The 22,333-nt window shown below is 31.3% G+C and overlaps 1 protein-coding gene across 5 annotated transcripts in view; it reads left to right on the forward strand.

The window, feature by feature from the left end:
* LOC118188043 (stimulator of interferon genes protein 3-like) overlaps positions 1-22,333 on the forward strand; it is a 52,731-nt gene that overhangs the window by 7,866 nt on the left and 22,532 nt on the right. For 2 of the 5 annotated variants that reach the window (XM_085813985.1, XM_085813986.1), the window contains exons 2-5: positions 7,281-7,513; positions 11,312-11,359; positions 16,248-16,359; positions 21,356-21,382. In XM_085813985.1, the coding sequence (XP_085670111.1) occupies positions 7,281-7,513; positions 11,312-11,359; positions 16,248-16,359; positions 21,356-21,382 (420 nt within the window). The remainder of the gene's footprint in view (positions 1-7,280; positions 7,514-11,311; positions 11,360-16,247; positions 16,360-21,355; positions 21,383-22,333) is intronic. The other 3 variants (XM_085813984.1, XM_085813983.1, XM_035358390.2) reach the window with 3 other exon arrangements.

The following is a 22,333-nucleotide window of genomic DNA, read 5'->3' on the forward strand; positions in this document are numbered from 1 at the left end:
CCGGAATCGCCGAAGTCCCGACGAGCCCGGATTAAAGACTTTTGACTGTATTAAAATAGCACATTATTTCTTTTCTATTTACAGAGCTTTTTCTAAAAACACTTTCTCAAATACGAGATGATTTTTTTAGCTTCTGAGGCATCTTTTAAATCGAAAATGAGTCGATTTATAATTGACGCTGTGTTCAGTTCATTTTAAATTAGAGTACATTTTATTTTTAATAGTGAAATATGTTAAATAATGGTGTTGATTTCCATGTGCTTACCTGTCTGAAATGTGAGTGTTTCTAAAAGGGAATGGAAAAATGATTGTTTTTAAAAAATATTATTTGAAATTTGTAACTGATATAAAATGTAAGGACCTAATTTTTTCAATATTTATCAATTTTTTTACCATTCATTTCAAGAATACATTTTCTAAAATTCTCATTTACTGCTTCCATAAGTACATATCTCATAGAATTTGTTTTACAATACATTTTAACAGATTGCTTTCCAGTGTTAATTCTTACTTAAATAGTTTTATAAATCTATTCGTCAACAGAATTTCAATTAATATTTTTACAATTAAATATTAAGGTTATTATATATTTAGATAACATTTATAATTATTATAAATTTAAACGTGTTTATTAACTAGATTTCTTCACAGTAACTTTCGCAGGAGTTTTTGAATTAATAAATCCTTCAGATAAAAATATATCTACAGGTGCCCTTTTGGCGAAAATTGGCGATTTTTGGTGATACAGTCAAAAGTCGTTAATTCAGACACCCATAATCGGGACCTTAAAGCTACAAACTTTCTGCGCGTGTGTCGTGTTGACGCATGCACATAAGACCTTTACGGCTGCGAATATGCGTGTGCGCAAAATACGTTTACGAGTGCGCGTTTAATGTATAACGGACAGTATAAGCTAAGCAAAAATTATCTAATTATCTATTTCAGTTAATGTTGCAGATTGCGTTGTTTCTTAATCTTCGAATTGGATCCGGCTTATTATTTTTTTGCAGACTGTTAGAGCAATTTTATAAAAGTAAGCTTGAACTTTTGATTATCGCAAAAAGAATTTCCGATTCTGGAGCTGCCAAAGGATCTACAAAGCGAAAGCATGTTTTGATGTCCATCAAACAAAAAGTGGAATTGCTGCAAAAAATGGATAAAGGATATCCTTTGTTTATCTAAACTTTTTTTATCTTTAACGCCGCAGCGTGCAATGAATTAGTAGTTGATCTGTCAGCACTATCCTTTTCTTCAGGGCAGATGTTTTTATTTTATTTGGCTTACAATTCCTTACTAAATGTAGTATTTCATCTCGATGTACTCCGTCTTTAATATGATTTAAATCAAATTCCTCGTCATTATAATTCGCTTCCGATAGGGAAGAAAGTGACAGAGGTTATTGAAAACGAAAAAATTTCGATTGACAAATTAGTCGGTATTCTCGACACAGCAGTTATAGGACTCGAACAGCGGAACTTTGTAACTGAACAAGAAATTATGTCTGCTTATAGAATTAAAGAGAATGTATTATCACATAAAAAACGAAGCAACTTAAAACAACTTACATTGAAAGAAATGTTTAATAAAGTAAACAAATAAATATTAAGCTTTCTTTTTTGTAAATTTTGATACCCTTTAGATCATAATTGATCTTTATTTCATAAATTACGGTTTCATATTTTTAATTTTATAATTTCTGCATGCCATTTTACCAGATTTAAACTGATGATCTATAATCCGTAAAAATCGATAATCAGGAATCGCCGAAGTCCCGACAAGTCCGGATTAACGACTTTTGACTGTATATGGATACTAAATTTGTGCAGTTCTTTGAGTTGTTATTTTGGCTTTGTGAAGCGGCGGTTTTTACATAAAGACAAATTAACCAGTCAAAGAATTGCACAAACTCAGTATCCATGTACACATCGACTTATTTTCACTTAAAAAAACATCAGAGAATTGCACAAACTTGTCATTGCGCACTTCCTTGACTTTGTCCATTGTACACACCAGTCTATTTTCACTTAAAAAGTCAAAGGAGCACCCAGTTCTGCAGTAGAGCCAAACAAAAAATACACAATCTCAATAAACTACATTTTAAATCAAACAATAAAATAACATAAAAAGGAAATTCATCTTATGCATTTAAACACTACACAAAGCAAATATCTACTTACCTTATTTAGGAATTTTTGCGTCTTCAGTCTGTGGCACACAAAATTCGTTAGTGGTATCCAAAAACTTCCTAAAATTATCTGAACTAGAATCTGTATATTGGCATCGCCACATAAATTCACAAAAATAAGAGTAAAAAATATCCTTTGTAGTGCTGGTATTCTCCGATGTTCAACCATACACATTTCCTTCCTACAAACAGGATAACACTTATAATGGCTACTAAGTAAACGTTTATTTACACACCAGTCAATTAATGCTTTTTTCCCTTTCGTTCCAAATCATACAGAAACTTCAAATTAATCTTACAACATTCAGCCATTCTATCATCTAAACCACAAAACAAGCAATGTACTTCCTAACCAACACACACCACAAGCCCTTACAAACATTTTCCCATCATTCAAAATTTGCAGCAATCGCGCTATCAATTACGTCATGATAGTGTTTCCATAACATTTAACTACTCAGGTTACCATAAATGAAACAACAACTTGGCGATAAATGAAACAACATCGCGATAATACAAGAGGCTCCTTTCAATCTGCTCTAAACATCCTTCATTTTCAAATATATTTATAAATAATTTAATAAATATTTATGTATTTTGTTAAAGGTAGATACACGCTTTTTGCAAGCATGTGCATAAATATCCATACATATTTCGTGCAAGCAGGAACCTCAAAATTTCTGGGAATAAAAGACTTGCATGACAAGATGCAAACATTTAACAATCTGGAATCAATAAGGGAATCATTCATGACCAGACCTCCTTTGGCAGGATACTCAAATGTTTTCACTTCCGTTGATCACCCTATTTTCAAATTCTTAATAAGCTGTCTTGATGATGTGGCACATTCACATAGTCACATTATCTTGACCACGCGTTGTAATTCTGCTGAATTTGCAAATGTATTTAACTTCTGTTTCACACATTTGTATAAAATTTTATATAATTTTACACAAATGTGTGGTTACAAATAAAGGAAAAGTTAACTTATTAGCATATTTCTCTGTGTATTTATTAATTTCAATGATAATTGCAGCATTTGGTGGTAATTTCACTTTTTAGCTAATCCAAAGTGTAAACCCGAAGTGATTATTTTTCAGTGATATAAAAATAAAATGATGAGTTTAAAATGAGCAACTATTAAGCTCTCCTCTTAAAATTTAAAAAATGTACATGTTAGAATAATATGTGGATGACAAATATATATATATATATATCTTATTTAAACACTTTGGTGTTTGGAACATAAAATAAAAGTAGCGAATACTCTATCAAGGGTATCGAAAGACATATATGATTTTAAATGTACTGTAAGTTATTTTTCAGTCTTTACACACAATATTTTTACTAAAATCTGTATTTCTCTGCGATTCGATGAGAGCCATCTACAGTGTGGGGCAATTACATAAACAAACATGAACGAATTAATTTGGAAAGACACAGTCAAGAAAAATTAATGCATTGAAGATGTTAGGAGGGGGACTTATAAAAATGTAAAGAAGACATTTAAAGAGATGTTGCTAATTAAGTTATTTATTTATTAGAGGTTTATTTTATATTTTATGCACACATTATGTATACATATATATATACATGTTTTTTTCTATTTTCTTTTTCAGTCACGCTGCTCTGACCATAGTTAGGCACAGAAGTGCTACACACACACACACATAAATTTTAAAATAAAATTTTTCTTTCTTTCTTATTATAGGGTACTACTAAATTATATTTTTGCAAAATGTAAAAAAGACTTTTAACTTGATTACACAAGTTATTTGTCTTCAATTTCAGTTTTAATTTTGTATAATGCTGTGTTATTATTAATATGAAAGATTTTTGAAAGAGCACAGAAAAATTTTGGCAAGTGTACAATAAAAGAAAAAACTAGTTACCTTGTTTAAAGAACGAAGGTTTTTTTGACCTCTGCCAACCACCAGCAAGTTAGTATGCTGATTTCATTGGAGAGGACATACCAAATTAATCGTTGAAGTGTTAGTGTATTGTTTAGTAATGCATAATATTATTATATTTTTATATTTAATTTTTGTTGTATTAAGTATGTGTATTGTCAATAAAAATTTATTTAATTAATTGTAAAATGGAGTATTTTATTCACTTTCATTTCATTGAATATGAGTTTAACTAAAGATGAAAAATTATATTTCTACTGAATATGGAAGTTATATTTTACTGAATATGAAAGTGTATGAAAGTTCACAATTCAATATATACTATAATGAAAATGTGTTCATAAATGAAAATTTGACAGATTTTTAGTGAACATTTACTTTATGCAAAACATGTGAACATTTACTTTGAAAGACTTTTAGTGAACTTAAAAACCTTATGGAAGTATTTGAACATTTACCTGGTTGAACTATTTTCATCAAGAGACTTCTAAAACAATTTTCATTGAACATCCAAAAAGACATTGGACATTTTGTTTTGAAAAAGAATTAAGGACTTTTAAAATTATATTTGTCTTAATTTATTAGTTTATTTAGAAATTATATTGTTATTGCAATAATTGTAAATTAGGTGTTTAAGTTTTACATAATCTATGTATGAAAAAGGTCATGAATGATGACGGGGCATAGGTAAACCTACTGGCTATGTCCTTGATGCTTCTTCATGTGTTTTTTCATGTACTAAAATCTCTGTTGCTTCTCTAATACTTTTCTGCCACCCTGTTCTTTCGACCTTTCTTTTAAAGGGGGGAATATGTAAAATATAACAAAATATGATGGCTGCTCTCCCAAATTCGAGATTTTTCTACATTATGTAACGCTGCTTGAAAAGGGTAACCAAAACTAATATTAACCAATCATAGCTTAGAGTACTTTCTGCATGTACTTTGTATAAATGCCACCTAGAAATAAACTCCCTTACTCTTTTCCTACCTTCCACCTTGCTAATATCTCCTCGCTTTGCTATTCCATCTATGCCCTTAATTTTAAGAATCAATGTACATAAAAATTTATCATATTTTTATTATGATTGAGTCATAAAAATGTCTCTGATTTCATTATGATCAGATAAGCATCTATGGAGATGATTTTATATGGGTAGAAATAAAGACTGGAAATTCTTCAAGTTCATGCTTTGTTATCTTCATCTATAAGCCTGCACTGTCAGCTAGGATGACTGCAAGCTGATTCTTCTTCTATGCTTCCCAGAAATAAGACATACGTACATTAAATTTAAAGTGTAATAGGAAAAGAAATCCTGATTATCCTATCTGAGAAAAGAGGTTTAGAGTAAAAATTAAAAGTGCACAATTTAAAGTTGACTAAAATGTCAAATTAAGTTTTCTTTTTTTCGTGTGGGAAGTTGAAACTTGTTAGAACACTTTTAAATTAAAATACTAGCAGTAAAAAATTAAAATAAGAAGTAATGTAAATTAAAAGTGTAAAATGATAAAATCAATGTATTGATCTTCTCTATTTGATGTTTCAAAAGAACCTTTCAAGGGGCAGGTATTATACAGATGATATGTCAAGAAGGATAAGAAGACATATCCTCTGTATATATATATATATATATGCTCTCCTTTTTTGGAGAGCATGTGGTTAATCTGAAATTATTGTTAAATTTACTAAATGCTGCACACTTTGAGACATAGAAGTTTTATTATATAATGCTTCCCCGCATAAGAGCACCTCACTTGGGATGTTATTACTATTTGTTTTATCAGTGTTTTTATGCAGATGTTCTGTGGCAGTTTTTTTTACCAGATTAAAATGAAATAAGAGTGGAAAATGAATTTAAAAAAATATATCCAAAATCGCCATGTTATATAGTAACTATGTTCCTGTGCAACTGTTTTACTACAGCCCTAGGTCCAGCATGAAACTTGTCCATGCTCCTCATGCTTTATTGCTCCTTTAGTTTCTCATTGGCTTACCTCATTTCAAGTTATTTAAAAATTTCCTAATGGCCATTTCATTGCCTATTGTGCATAATGAAAATGGGGAATTAACAATAACAATTATACTCACATTCAAAAACTTAGAACTTCTGAGCTGCTGCTTTTATCATTTATTTATTCTTTTATCATCTTTAATATAAAGATGCAGAGTGATTAGATATTTATTAGAACACGAAACGGAAAGTGGAATACATTCACTCAGATTCAAACTCTACATCTCCTAATTGCTAGTGGGATGTGCTGCAGATGCTATGAAGGCATTTGATAAGGACGTAGAAAAGTCCTTTGTATTTTTTCTTCTTAAAGGGTAACTGGGTTTCTTCTTAAAGGGTAACTTCATCATCACCAAATCAAGGTGATGATGGATTATCGTTCACCATATTTTAGTTCTGGTGCTGCTTGTAAAATGGGTAGTTTCTTATTGGAGCTGTAAAAAAAAATCAACAATGCTGTCACGAGGATTCAAACTGTGGACCCCTTAACTGCCAGCCAAATGCACTTTCAATTACACTGTGAAGGTATAATTTAAGGAAGGAGATTCTACTTAAATGTCAAAATATCAGTATAGGTCAGCTTTTCTGCTAAAGATCTACAGCTATGCAAATCACCATAGCTGTTTCATTTAATTTTGATGTTGCAACCTTAAAAGTAGTGCTGATCCTTAGGCTTATTGTTTGGTAATTTTTTTTTTTTTTTTTTTGTGAATTTTTTATAGAATATGTTATTTTTTACTTCACTGTCAGAATAATTTAGAAGATAATTATATTAGCTCTTTAAAGTAAAATATAGACAGCATAGGAGCAGTAAATTGTATTTTTTTATTGAGTTGTAATTGGCATTTCCAATTTAAAGTAGACCAGGAATTTGTGTTTTTCAATGCTGATTACTTTAGAGATATATTAAGGATATTATTTATATTAAGGACCTTAAATGACCCATGAATGATTTTAAATGTGTTTGATATTCTAAAGTGTTGCTTTTTAACTAATACATTTAGTTAAATGTTTTTTATTGTTTTCTATAAATTTTAATTAAAACATATAATTTTTAAATAGAATAAAATGTAAGAGTAATACTAATGCAATCATTAATAATTTAAAAATGCATTCTGTTGCTAATATATTTTTAGATGTGTATATAATATACATGTATGTACTTTTTTTTTAGGTCAGTTGTTTTATGCCGGAACACTTATTTTTTTCACACCTAATTTGACTCTTTTATTTTACCGAATTATAATATTTATTGAGGAATGCTTTTATTGGAAAGAAAAATGGAGAGACCATCTACATCTCTGTTTTGGTAATTGTTATATGTCTATTTTCATAAGTGCCCTTTTTTTAATCTTCTCATGTGTGTGTTCTCATACGTCCACCTTCTGTGAAGAATTCCATGTTTGTGTAAGTATTATTTGAAATTTTTATTAAAATTATGGTCTGTGATAAGTTTAATATTGATTAATAACATAATTAATAACATTGATTAATAATGATTAATAACATATTATAACTTCGATAATTTCTGTGTCAAAAAGTGCACGTATCTAGGCAAATTTTTCTTGCGTGATGGAATTTGACATGATCAATGAAAAATGTAAATGAAGGAATGATTAAAATTGAGTTGTAATTAGCTCATTTTTTAAAATAAAACATAGATCTAAAGCCATTATGTGTTAATATGATGTGCAGCTACTTCACCAATGCATGGGGGTATTCAGTTAATATGGCAGCTGAATGCAGTTCTATGAAATTTGTTGGCAGTTAAGTTATTATTTTGTTGCATGAGGTTGTTGCATAAGGTTTATATTTGTTGCATGAAGTTTGTAATTATCATTCTAAAATGTCCTGTGCATATTCAGTTGAAGTTCTGGAGATGTGGTAGGCCAATAGAGAGATGTTGATGCATTGCAGAAGTTTTCTAGAGACCTTCACAATAAACAGATAAGCATTACTGCTGAGAAATATTCCCTACCGACAGCACAGCATGTTTCAAGACGTTGTCAAAGTGCTATTTTGCAGTGCCATGATTCTAGTATTAGTCAGGCCTCCTCCGTCATGAATGTTGGTCACTGAATCCAAACCGAAATTATTTGTCAACCATTTTACGACTTCAATACATTCTAGCCATAACACCACTGCAAGCATTGCTACTGAGCACACAGCTGTGTTGGAATATGCCATGTTGGAACTGCTAGTATCAGGATTATCTGCCTGTGTAATCTACCCAACCCTTATGCAAGATTGTTAGTGAAGCGATTAATGACAGCTAATTGAGTAATTTTTGTTAAATTTTCCTGACTGAATGTATTATCTTTGAATGAATTTTGGGAGCATTATTATATCCTAAGATAAAAAAACACTGCCACATAAGCAGTCATAAGTTAACAGCAAAGCAGTATGCTTTCATATTTATTTTGATATATTCATTTCCCATGCATTTTATGTTTGCTCTGTCTATTTACTGACTGTACATTTTCTTGTCTAGTTAACATGAATGATCTTTCAACCTTAAGTGTTCAATATTTCTGGGAAGAAAGAATTATATTTTACAAAGCACATAATATGTTTACACATGCGCATATGCGTTTATGCATGTGCATAATATGTTTACGCATGCGTGTTTAGTATAACTAAGTTTGTAAGTATAACGGATGGTATAAGCTAGGCTAAAATTATCTAATTATCTATTTCAGTTAATGTTGCAGATTGCGTTGTTCCTTAATCTTCTAATTGGATCCGGCTTATTATTTTTTGCAGACTGTTAGAGCAATTTTATAAAAAGTAAGCTTGAACTTTTGATTACGTCAAAAAGAGTTTCTAATTCTGGAGCTGCCAAAGGATTGACCAAGCAAAAGCATGTTTTCATGTCCATCAAACAAAAAGTGGAATTGCTCACAAAAATGGATAAAGGCATGAAGAAAGTGACAGAGAGGTTAGTGAAAATGAAAAAATTTCGATTGACAAGTTAGTCGGTATTATCGGCACAGCAATTACAGGAACAGCGGAACTTTGTAACTGAAAAAGAAATTATGTTTGTTTATAGAATTAAAGAGAAAGTATCAGCACATAAAACGAAGCAAGTTAAACAACTTACATTGAAAGAAATGGTTAATAAGGTAAACAAAAAAAAGTAAACAAAAAAAAAGTAAAGGTTTTTAAAGTAAACAAAAAATTTTAAGCTATTTTTTTAAAATTTTGATACCCTTTATATCATAATTGTTCTTTATTTCATAATTTACAGCTTCATATTTTTAATTTTATAATTTCTGCATGCCATCTTACCAGATTTAAACTGATGATCTATAATCCGGAATAGCCGAAGTCCCGACGAGTCCGGATTAAAGACTTTATACTGTATATATATATACATGCAGACATATAAATTATGTACATATGTGATGTGTATATGAGTGTATGCACACACACATATATGCACATATATACATACATACCTGTACAATTCTGAATCCGTTCAACAATAACAGAAGAGTACCCAAGGCTTATTTAAAATGAATTTCCAATTGTGAATTTTGATACTATCATTATACAGTCAAAAGTCATTAATTCAGACACACATAATCCGGACCTCAAAGCTACAAACATTCTGCACGTGCGTCCCGTTGACGCATGCGCATAAGACCTTTACGGCTGCGAATAAGCATGCGCATAATACGTTTATGCATGCACATTTAATGTATAACGGATGGTATAAGCTAAGCTACAATTATCTAATTCAGTTAATGTTGCAGATTGCATTGTTCCTTAATCTTCGAATTGGATCCGGCTTATTATGTTTAGCAGACTGTTAGAGCAATTTTATAAAAGTAAGCTTGAACTTTCGATTATGTCAAATAGAATTTCCAATATATTGTTGCGTGCGTACGGGTTCGTTATGAAATGAATGCACAAGTCCGATGAAAAATGAACAAAAATTTATTATTATCACAACAAAAATGCTTAAATTTTCTCAAATTATCATGCAGTATTACAATATCTCACAGTAGTTATCTTTTAACTACTCAAATGTCCAATAGAACATAATTCAAAACAGCTAAAGAAAGCTAATCCGCGAATTCGCTACAATCAACAAGAGCAGTTTTCTAAACAACAAACTAAGCAACTACTACGAACTGAGATGTTTTCCTCCTTTTATAAGCTTTTAAAATCACGCGCTCTTGTATTTTTAATTTTACGGCTTAGCTTTCTTCTTTTAATATTCGTCACGCGCTGCACTGCGTGGGAAATAAAACCAATTAATTTATAATTGAACTAACATTAGCTTTTTAAGTACCGAATTCGTAACAATATATTTACTAATATGTAAAGGATCTACAAAGCGAAAGTATGTTTCGAAGTCCATTAAACCAAAAGTGGAGTTGCTGCAAAAAATGGATAAAGGCATATCCTTCATTTCTCTAACCATTCCAAAATGAATTGGGCCGCACAATGAACCGCGGAATGAATTGGAAGTTGATCTGTCAGCACCATCCTTATCTTCAGGGCAGATATTTTTATTTTATTCGGCTTACAATTCATTACTAAATGTAGTATTTCATCTCGATGTGCTCCGTCTTTGATATGATTTAAATCAAATTCCTTGTCATTATAATTCGCTTCCGATAATGAAAAAAGTGACACAGAGGTTATTGAAAACGAAAAAATTTCGATTGACAAATTAGTCGGTATTCTCGACACAGCAATTATAGGACTTGAACAGCGGAACTTTGTAATTGAAGAAGAAATTATGTCTGTTTATAGAATTAAAGTATTATTACATAAAGAGAAAGTATTATTACATAAAACGAAGCAACTTGAATAACTTACATTGAAAGAAATGTTTAATAAAGTAAACAAATAAATATTAAGCTTTCTTTTTTGTAAATTTTGATACCCTTTAGATCATAATTGATCTTTATTTCATAAATTACGGTTTCATATTTTTAATTTTATAATTTCTGCATGCCATCTTACCAGATCTAAACATAATCCGGATCTATAATCCGGAAAAATCGATAATCCGGAATCGCCAAAGTCCCGAGGAGTCCGGATTAACAACTTTTGACTGTAATGTATTTTATTTATATGTTGTACATCATGCATACCTGAAGTTTAAATTGTGTTTATAGCTTATTTGTATTGATTACAGTAATTTTTATGTTAATTTTAAAATCATTTCTTAATTATTTTATTATTGTACAGATACTTGGGATTTTTTCCGTGGTTATTTTCCATTCCAGTTTAAACATGGTAAGAAGCAGTTTATTATTTTAGTCAGTATAATTTAATTTGCACTATGTTATTATCTATTTCAAAACTAAATAAACAATATTAAATAAGCAGTACTTGCTTCTTATCTGGGCACAAAATGATGATTTAGTTAATGCCAAAGGGGGAATGTAAAAAATCAGCAAATGTGGTGTTAATTGGGCTAAATATACAAGCACAATTGAATCTCTTTTAAAGATGTTTCCATTTTTTACTTTCTGGATCCCTAAGGTTGGAGACCATTGCACACCTATTTATCAGACAGTCCCTGATAACTGATAAATTTCTTAAATCCATTGATGCATAGATATGATATTTAATGGGGAAAATACAGTGTCTGTGTTCTTATGTAGAAAGATGAGGACTGATATTATCTATAAACAGCAAAGTTTTCATTGTTTCCTTAATTTTTTTTGTATCAAAAGATAAAAACTAATGTAATATTACATCACAATTTATCTAGGATTTTTTCTTTGATTCATTCAGGATTTATGTTCTATACAAAATTTTTGAAATCAGGTTGTTTAAACCACTGAAGTTTTTATGTTTTTTCTTTTAAAATTCTGTGAATAAATCAAAACCACTGAATGAATGATTTAGAGGAAAGAAAGCCATCTCTTACTTTAAGTATACATTAGATCAGTGATCTCAAACTCAAATCACTCACAAGTTGAATGCCTAATCTAAAAAGAGCTAACAGACAAGATTTTTTTTTCCTACAAAATTTAAATTTTTTTTAACAAAATTAAAAATATTTTAAATTTTGCTTATTAAATTATTATCAAAACAATAACAACATTGCGTGAGGAAGAATGCAAATTTATGTTTTTGTCTGAAATCTAAAGTTTGGTACCTGCAAGACAATTTTGTTGGTTATATTTTGGAATACTGTTATATGGACAGGGTGTCATTGTCAGCTATGCTTACAGTGGGCCTGGAAACATTGAGACTGAACCATCGATAAGTGGAAGATAATTGCCTGGTCAGATGAATCACGATTTCCCGTTCATCACAACGAGGGTTATGCCAGGGTATGCCATTTTCCTGGTGAGTAGTTGCTCCTGCCTGTACAGCAGGTCATATGATACATAAGCTAGTGTTGGCAGTACAGTCAAAAGTCTTTAATCCGGACATCCATAATATGGAATTATCTATAATCCGGACCTCAAAGCTACAAGCTTTCTGTGCATGCGTCTACGCATGTACATAATACGTTTATGCATGCACGTTTAATGTGTAACGGACGGTATAAGCTAAGCTAAAATTATCTAATTATCTATTTCAGTTAATGTTGCAGATTGCGTTGTTCCTTAATCTTCGAATTGGGACCGGCTTATTATTTTTTGCAGACTGTTTGAGCAATTTTATAAAAGTAAGCTTGAACTTTCGATTATGTCAAATAGAATTTCCGATATATATTTACTAATATGTAAAGGATCTACAAAGCGAAAGTATGTTTCGAAGTCCATTAAACAGAAAGTAGAATTGCTGCAAAAAATGGATAAAGGCATATCCTTTGTTTCTCTAACCATTCCGAAATCTGTTTATCAATTTCACGCTGCTCTGCGCGGGGGGGGGGGGGGGGCTTCGCGGCGCGCAATGAACTGGAAGTTGATCTGTCAGCACTATCCTTATCTTTAGGGCAGATGTTTTTATTTTATTCAGATTATAAATCCTTTATAAATCCTTACTAAATGTAGTATTTCATCTCGATGTACTCCGTCTTTGATATGATTTAAATCAAATTCCTCGTCATTATGAATATCACGAATACACATCAAATAGTTTTCTGGTTGCAATTTTCTAATTTCGACTATGTGTAATGCATGCTTTACGCATGCGCGTGTTGAAAGAAATGTTTAATAAAGGAAACAAATAAATATTAAGCTTTTTTTTGTAAATTTTGATACCCTTTAGATCATAATTGCTCTTTATTTCATAAATTACGGTTTCATATTTTTAATTTTATAATTTCTGCATGCCATCTTACCAGATTTAAACTGATGATCTAAAATCCGGAATCGCCGAAGTCCAGATTAAAGACTTTGGACTAATATGTTTTCAGGGTCGTTCTCATGGGTGGCTCTTTGACCCTTAGTTGTGGTAGCACAGACAATGAAAGCTGTATACTATCTGAACATAACTATGGATCAGTTGCGTCTTTACATGGCCTCTGTCTTCCCAACTGGAAGTGGAATCTTCCAGCCTGATAATGTCCCATGTAACAGGGCTAAAATTGTGCTGGAGTGGTTCAAGGAGCACAAGGATGAATTCTAATTACTGTCCTGGCCACCTTCACTTGATCCAAAAGAGCACATTTGGGATTCCATAATGTGGCAGCTCAGAGGTCAAACACCACCATGTCGGAATATCTCGAATTTGTGTGACTGCTGCTTAGACATTTGGTACAACCTGTCTCCAGTCGTCTACCAAAAACTTGTGGCATCCATTCAAAGGCAATTTGCTGCTGTTTTGCGAGTCAAAGATCGCGTAATGCGTTATTGAGGAGGTAATATTATATATATTAAATATTTTGGCTCTTCAGTATATATGGACAGCTAATTGTTAAATTTTCAGACTGACATTTATTTCAAATAATCCTAGCATGTTTAACACATTGAGGATAGCGCAGATTTTGCTATATGACGCTACTGGATGACAATGCCTTTAGCTGAAGAACGTTTAGATAAATCAACGAATTTATGTGATACTGTAAAAGTGAACAGAAAATTTGTACAGGCAGAAGAAAAATGAAAACAAAAACAAGGTGACATTGTGAGTGCTAAATATCCTAAAGGAGTTAAATTTTTTAAATAGACAGACAAATGGTCAGCTTGCATGTTAACTACTTGCAACAATCATACTTGTACTATGATTGAAGGAACAACTGGCAAACGAAAACCTGATGCTATTTTTGACTAGAATAATGTGAAAAAAAAAAAAAAAGGTGTTGATATATCCAATCAAATTGCATCATATTACAATTCCTTACACAAACTGTAAGTGGTATAGAAAATTTATCATAGAATTGATTTGCCCAACATCAGTTGTCAATGCATGGTATATTCTTAAGAGGTGGGGTAATGAGCATTTTAATATTTTAAAATTTAGATTAAATGTTATTCATCGGCTCCTGGAGGAAATAGCTACAAAAATACAAACATCCAAAAGAAGAACTACACATTTTCTTGAGAAGCATTCCAGAACTGCGAGAAAGTTGTGGAAACGATGCCGCAAATGTCATAAATCCTAATCTGCTCAATGAGGTAGAAACATAGCTGCAAATAAACGAAAAAGGTTATAATGTTTTGCTGATTTTGCGAAGGTGAAAAAATGTTTTAACCCTCCCAAAACAAATAGATATGTAAATGCATTAATTCTGTTATAGTCTACCTGTAAAAATCAGCTTTTCAATTTTTCAACAAAAAAATTATTTTTAACCACATGAAGTTTTTTTCATCTACAAAATTGTTTTATAAAATTATAGCTGATGTGAGCCACCAGTGGTACATGTCGCCAGATGAACCATTTGCATGTAAGACACCAGTGGTTAATGCCATCAGATGAACCATTGGCGTATGAGCCACCAGTGGTATATGCCGTCATTAAATAACTTACTTTAATTTAAACTAAAAATAAAAAATATAAAAATAATTTAAGTTTTGAGAGAAAATTTTTCAAGTGCGAAAAAACTTGAGTATAAATAATAACAGTTTGTCTATTTCTATTATTTACTAAAATGTTCTTTAGTGCATTAATAAAAAGACATATATTTCTATGTAGGCAATAATAAACTTCTTATTCTTAATACAGCTTGATTCTTCTAGGTATTTTGATACTGATAAGGTTTGTAGTTTGGAGAGAAATTACTAGATATTATCTTTATCATGGATTGTAGATGCTCATCATTCAATCAGGTTCTTTTCTTATTAATTTTTAACTGTGAAAAAAAGCTTCTTCATTTATAAATGTGTTCTCGAGGAAAGCAATTATTCTTAGTGCAAAAATTTGTAAGTGAGCTGATATATTTTTTGATAAGTGTGAATAAAAGATTATAAAATCTGTATCTTCAAATCTTTGAATAAGCGTTATGTCACATTGTAAATTATGTAGCTCCATATATAAATTTTCTGCTACATTAGTCATGTTTATTTTTGATAGTAATGAAAATAATATAAATTGACACTTTAAATATCTTGAAATTTTTGTAACACTGTTTTTACAATAGATACCTATTTGAAATGTACTCGTGAGCAACATAAAATTGCTTCACTGCCACCAATATGAGACCACTACAATAGATTACATATTTTATTGAAAAGACTGGAAGAGGTGTTGTCTATTTGTATGCAAAGCCAAGTGGTCATGATTCTTTACTTCTTAAACATCAGTTAAAAGAATGGTATATTTCATTTAAAGAATTGTTGATGTAAAGAAATAGTATGAATTCAGTTTTTCCCTCACCTTTTCAGTATTTAAATGAGGAAAATTTTAAAGCTTAGATTTGAACAAATTATTTAAAGCTGCATATTTATTAGGGTGAAGCATGAAAGAAAGAAATTAAGTTAGAGTATGATCTTAAATAAGATATAAATAGATGTGAATAAGTTATATATTTAAATTGCAAGACTGGGAGTAGCAAAACAAAATAAAGGTATTTCTTGGAGATGATATGGAAGAGATGTTTTGCTGTGTTATTAAACAATTCATCATAGTGTATTATTTCTGAGTGTGCAAAATTATTTTTAGTCAAAAAAATCTGTCTTTTGTTGTTAATTATATAAAATGTTATTTTGATAATGATTTAAGATTATCTTTCTTCTCTTTTATTTTAGTATAACTATTTATGTAGTTTAATACTTTTTTTTAGCTCTTTGATTATGATGAATATGTCATAAACAAGACTTTTGATGATGAAAAGAGCATAGGTTGGTCATGGGCCTATGGGGCCTACAGATATTATTATAACATTTGTTTTGAAGGTAGGTTAACTATCTACAGCATGTTTTATTGTTTGACTGTTGTATTTTAAAAGTAGGTGTGTACTTAAAATGTGTTTAAAAAATTTATGCTGAGGCTAAATGAAAAAAAAAAAAAAAAAATTGTTGTTACATAGGTATTTTCATATTATTCACAGTCCATTGAAAAGCTGTGAAAAAGTATTGACGAGGAAATGCATCGTGTTGCCAAAAAGTATTTATGTGGCATTGCATGAAGTCATAAAGTATTTATGTGGCAATCCAGATGATGAGTATAGTATCCTTCCTGACAACTTTTCATTTCAGATATTTTCATCAGTGTGACTGTAGATTATGTCTTCTCCTGTGAGAACTTAATTTCAGTATTTTAGCCTTGCAATGGACCTCAGACTATGATTTCCATCATCTTTAGTGAAATCTCGAGCTTAGATTTTTGCATCTGTAGAGTGCAATATGGCTTGCTTAAAGCCATCGTACCTTCTCTAATCCATCTCATTTTAGGATTTTGGTATTGAGGTTGTAAATGCTGCTAAGTTTATGTAATTCTCTCATTTCTTCATTAATGGAAACTGATCACTGTTTACAGAGACAAATGCAAAAAGCTTAGAAATGTGTGCGTATAGTATGGAAAATAAAAAAATGTTTAAAAAAATGTAGATGGCACTAAATATACTATTGAAATAGATGTACAGATACCAAATAAATGTTTCTGCCAAAGTCGGCAAGTAGCCTATGACTTTTGATGCAAAACCTAATCTGAATCTAGCCTGAATTTGAATCTTTTGGTGGTTTAAATAATTCAGATGCAACTTCAAGTGCAGAAAATTAAATCTTATCATTCTTCAGTGACAAGATTGAGATACATTTGCTAAATATATTTACTGAAATATTTACAACTTAAACATTATTACTTCGTTTAATTTTAAAAAAAAAGTACTTCTCTCACAACGTGTCAAAAAATATAATCACAATTGCTGAGGTGATTCTCGCAGCCGTGTGAAAACCCATTGAGTGAAGCAGTGCCCTCTTTTTTAAACAATTTCCATATAATCCCCATCTGTACTCATGTTAAGGAGTACACAAAATTTACACAGCAACATTAACATAGCTTAATGCTAAATAGTAGAACTTATATTAGGGGATATCATATAGTAACGTACATCAAAAATAAAAATAATGCACTATAATTAAATGAACAGTATATGGTAATCAATAATATAAACAATATTAAATGCTCAAAAATGACATCCAACATCCTAAGTTAAATTTCAAATGGATATAAAAGCTAGGCAGCTCTTTTGAATTGTTCATTTGGTGTGGGAACGATGCACACTCGTATATGTCGATCTTGTTCCACAATTACTTCTTCAACTACTCCCATATCCCACAGTACCTTAGATTGTTTTGGTCCTTCTACTAACACAATGTCTCCCATCTTAAGGTTATACTAAGTTGAAGGATTAGCTAAGTTACGAACATTTCTGAGCTGTAGCAAATATTGCTCTTTCCACTTGATCGATGTTAGTTTTAAGAGCTTGGCTTGGTAAAGCTTCCATCTGTTTAAAATAATTTGTCTGATACCTTGTTGAAAATTTCTAAAAATGCTCAAGAAAGTTAATGGTAACACATCCTGGAAGTGAAATCTATGAAGGTATGAGAGAGTGGTGTTCACCGAGCTCATTGCTCTCATAAGTTAATAGTCTCTTATTTAACACACACTCAATTTCAGTTAATATTGTAGAGAGCTCTTTGAGAGGCAGTAATGCTGCCTGAGATTTTCTTTAGAGGTTCTTTAATGCTTCTCATTAAATGCTCCCAGAATCCTCCCCATCCGCATTTGAATGCTTTATGGGGACCGTATTGAGAGATTTTTCTTATAAAGCCTGTCTGATGTACCTGAGTTATGTCATTATCATCAGGAAGAGTTTTGAAGAGCATTTAGAAAATATTAGGAAAGTATTTCAGAAATTGAAGGAAGCCAGTCTAAAATTGTCCTGCCAAATGTAAATTGGTCAGACAGGAAGTGACTTACTTTGGACATGTCCTCTCTGCCGAAGTTATGAGTATGGATGCAGAAAAAATGTCAAAGATTGGAGATTCCCCCAAAATATCCATTAACTGAGAAGTTTCCTGGAGCTTTGCACCAACTATAGAAGATTTGTGAAGGACTTTTCTTCCATTACAAGAGCCCTTCACAGACTGACAGAGGGCTAACAAAAGTTCTTGTGGACAAAAGAATATGAGAGATGCATTTAACAAACTGAAGATGGCTTAAACATCTGTGACAATAAGTTTTCCATCATCATCTGTATGGCAGATAATTCCTGCTCCTCACAGTTCATGCATCACTATCCCAAAGGCCAAATAGTCAGATGGATACAGAGACTGCAGGAATATGACATCACTATTCGCCATTGGAAACGATCATCAGACGGAAATGCCCGCACCCTGTCCGGGCAACGCTGCCCAGAAATCTGTTGACATTGTCCCAGGGTCAAAACAAAATATGACATGGTTAATCTTGTTGCACGTCAAATTACAACTTCAACATCGTCTGACTCAGTGTTATGGAGTGGCAAAAATGTCAGGAAAAACTAATTGGAAGACAGCGACATCAAACCCATAATTGACTTATTGGAATCCTTAAATAAGAAATCTACCTGGCAGGACATTTCGATCTATAGTCCTAGTTCTATAGTTTGCATAGAGTTTGAGAGTGCTTCTATTGGAGTAATGCAAGGGCTGATATGCAACTGTGGTGGCAATCTTTCAATGCGTGTATGGGCCAGAAAGCACAGAAGAAACGTAACTGAGGGAAGCTGCAATCTTATAATGTACGAGCGTCTTTTGAACACACCGCCTTCGATGTCCAGGTACCTCTGCCACGATATGCAAATCAGTGGCGACAAATTAATACATCCTAATTGTCATTAATTACAATCCTAATTACAAGTTTTCTGAAGTATATCCTATCACTGATCAGTCACTATCGCTGATCGGTAAGAGGCTGTCAAGGTAACAGAGGTAATAATTATACAGCATTGTATTTCCAGGTTTGCAGTGCCTCTTCAGTTACATTCCGATCAAGGACAATTTTATCTGTTTTTTTTCCTCTCTCAAGAACTCTGTAAACTACTCAGTATTGACTAAACCCAAACAACATTTTTACATCCACAGTCAGATGGCATGGCTTAGAAGTTTAATCGCACCATCTTTGATAACCTCTTGCTGATGCTTTCATAAAATCAACGGGACTGAGACCAGAAGTTACGTCCGTTCTTACTGTCTTATCACAGTGAGATGTTGGCTATGCCCCATCCCAGATGCTGTTTGGTTGGGACCTTCGGTCTGCCTTGTGTTTTGTTGTTTGGTCGCCCTCTGAATGTGCCTTAATTGCCTGAGGAGTACATTCAAGATCTCTAGGCATGGTTTGGAGTGTTGCAGAATTTTTCATGAGAGGGAGTCAGCTTGGATACGGAGAAAATCAAGACTCAATACGACACTAGACTGGCAGGATATCGATTCAGCAAAGGTGGCAAAGTGTGGTTATGGAATTTGATTCTACAGAAAGGACTCTCTTTTTAAACTACAGTCACCTTGGAAAGGTCTTTCCACGTCAGGATGAGTGACATCATGGTTCGAATCTGTAGTCATCAAATTCTAAACCTGGAGTTGCTCATTACAATAGGTTAGCCCCTTACTATGGCCATAGTACATAGTCTGCATAGTATATGTATTGTAAGTAGAATACTAAGACCATGTTGTATTTATATATAAATTTCTAAATTTGTGCATTTATTTTTAGCCCAATAGGGCATTAGCCCAGAAGGCCTATTGATTTCATTTTGGCATTTAAATTAAATTACTATAAACAATGTATCACTTTTCAAATTGTTGCCACTAAATATTATCACCCGGTGTTATACTTAAAGAAATTAAATAATGAAGAATCTGCATAAATGTATGCACGTTTCTTGCATTGTGTTAAAACTATGGTACCTAGAGCCATCAAAATTTGAATAACATAATCTCCCACCTGAATATTGGCATCTGGAAGCCCGAATTTGGTTTATTACCTATTTAATTATTTTGCAAAACTCCAATGAATTTTTGATTGGAAATTATAAAGATATGCCCTTTTAAAATTATTTTATGATATTACTGTTGAAAGGAATTTTATGGTTTAAGTGCGAAGAACACAAAAAATGTAAAAAAAAAAGCCCCTTTGGGCATAATATAAAAATCTGAAAACTTTCAGATTAAAAAAAAAAAATTGTTTTATGTTTTCCCATTGAACTTATTGTTTTAGTATTGCATCGAATTTCCTTAGTTGTAAGTATGGATTCTTATACAGGGTCTACTGCCTGGGACGTGCAGTCCTTGGGAAGGGAGAAATGTTACTAATTTTTCTATATATGCAAATAAATTTAGTGAAGTTATGTTCAAAACTGTTTTATTTTCTGTATTCTTGCACTTAGATATACATTTTCTATACCAAAAGCTGAACATTGACAACTGGTTTTATCAATTTATCTGCAAAGCATATGAATATGTATATTATATGTGTTTAACAAATATTCTCTCATTCATATAAAGCTAATTTAAGGTTAATTTAAATTGAAATTTTAAATTATGAAAATTTAATTGTATACAAATAAAAGATTAATTATTGCTGCAAACTAATTTACAATATCATTTAAATTCGGAGAGCATATGTAAATTATGTGCAAGTATCTAAAACCATGAAAAAAATGTATTATATACATTATATGTATTATAAATTCAAAATAAAGTTTTTAAAAGTAAATTAAAAAGCCTGTGACTTGCACTAAAGCTGCAAAACAATAAACCAATAATTCATAATAATTTATAATAAGAAAATTTTCCATATACCATCTCCAAGGGGCACAAATTCAATTTAATACCAATGTATTATATATATATATATATATATATTATATATATATTTTATTAAAATATATTTTTCTCCCTAATTTAGGAGACCCAAATAGTTTAACCAGCATTAGTATGTATTGCATTTTTGTATCGTAGTTTTAAATGCTTTTCATTGTCAGATATTTAAAATATAATGATGTTTAACTTTTTTTAAAAAAATTATATATAAATTTGTTCTTTACCTTATTAAGTATAAGATCTGTTCGTATCCCATCTAGATAATCTGCTTCTTTTTCAGTAGAATTCAAAATTTGTTTTTATAGAAAGGTTTTATTTAAGTACATAACTTAAATTGAGCTTGAGCCCTTAAAGTAGACTTAGTAGCTTATGATCATGATAAGTTATTAAAGTAGCTAGGTAACGCTCTACTTTTCTCTTCTTATTCAGGCATCTTTTGTGAAAAGCATTGAGATATTTAATGAATATTGTTGATAATTTTAAATAAAAAATTAAATAATATTGAAGTGGGTAGAAGAATTGCTAATTATTCCTATCCTATTATAAATTGTCAGACGCAAATTTATTTAAAATGGGTGCCCAAGTAAGCATGGGGAAAGTAATCTTGTCTTGAAAAGTGGTTATCACGTTGGCGTGTATCCATGCAAATCATTTGTGTATCACTAACAGCTGGCATTCCTTGCCCACTGCTGTTGATAAAATGCATTTTTTCATTTCTTATTGAAATTTGCACCAATGTAGATAGAATATGTAAATGATTAGCGCATATGCATATATGCAACACATATGCAAATTATGTGCTACTTCGAATATTTATAAAAAGGGAGAACAGTAGTCTATTTTAAGTACTAAAAATATTGTTTTCCCATTGTTCTTTTGTGTAAAAACTTCAGTATGCTTTATCCTTTCTTCCCTTTTTTTTTTTTTTTTTTTTGAATGAGTGCAGAGGAAATACCATTTCATCTCAACATCTCCAGGCAAACACTGATCTCTCTTTAGACAGATGCAGGGAAATGCATTCACTAATCATTATTTCTACAAATCACATCTACACAGCAACTTA

Source organism: Stegodyphus dumicola, chromosome 3 (assembly GCF_044657685.1).
Source record: "Stegodyphus dumicola isolate Sdum_Otavi_A_Nest chromosome 3, ASM4465768v1".
Classification (NCBI taxonomy): domain Eukaryota; kingdom Metazoa; phylum Arthropoda; class Arachnida; order Araneae; family Eresidae; genus Stegodyphus; species Stegodyphus dumicola.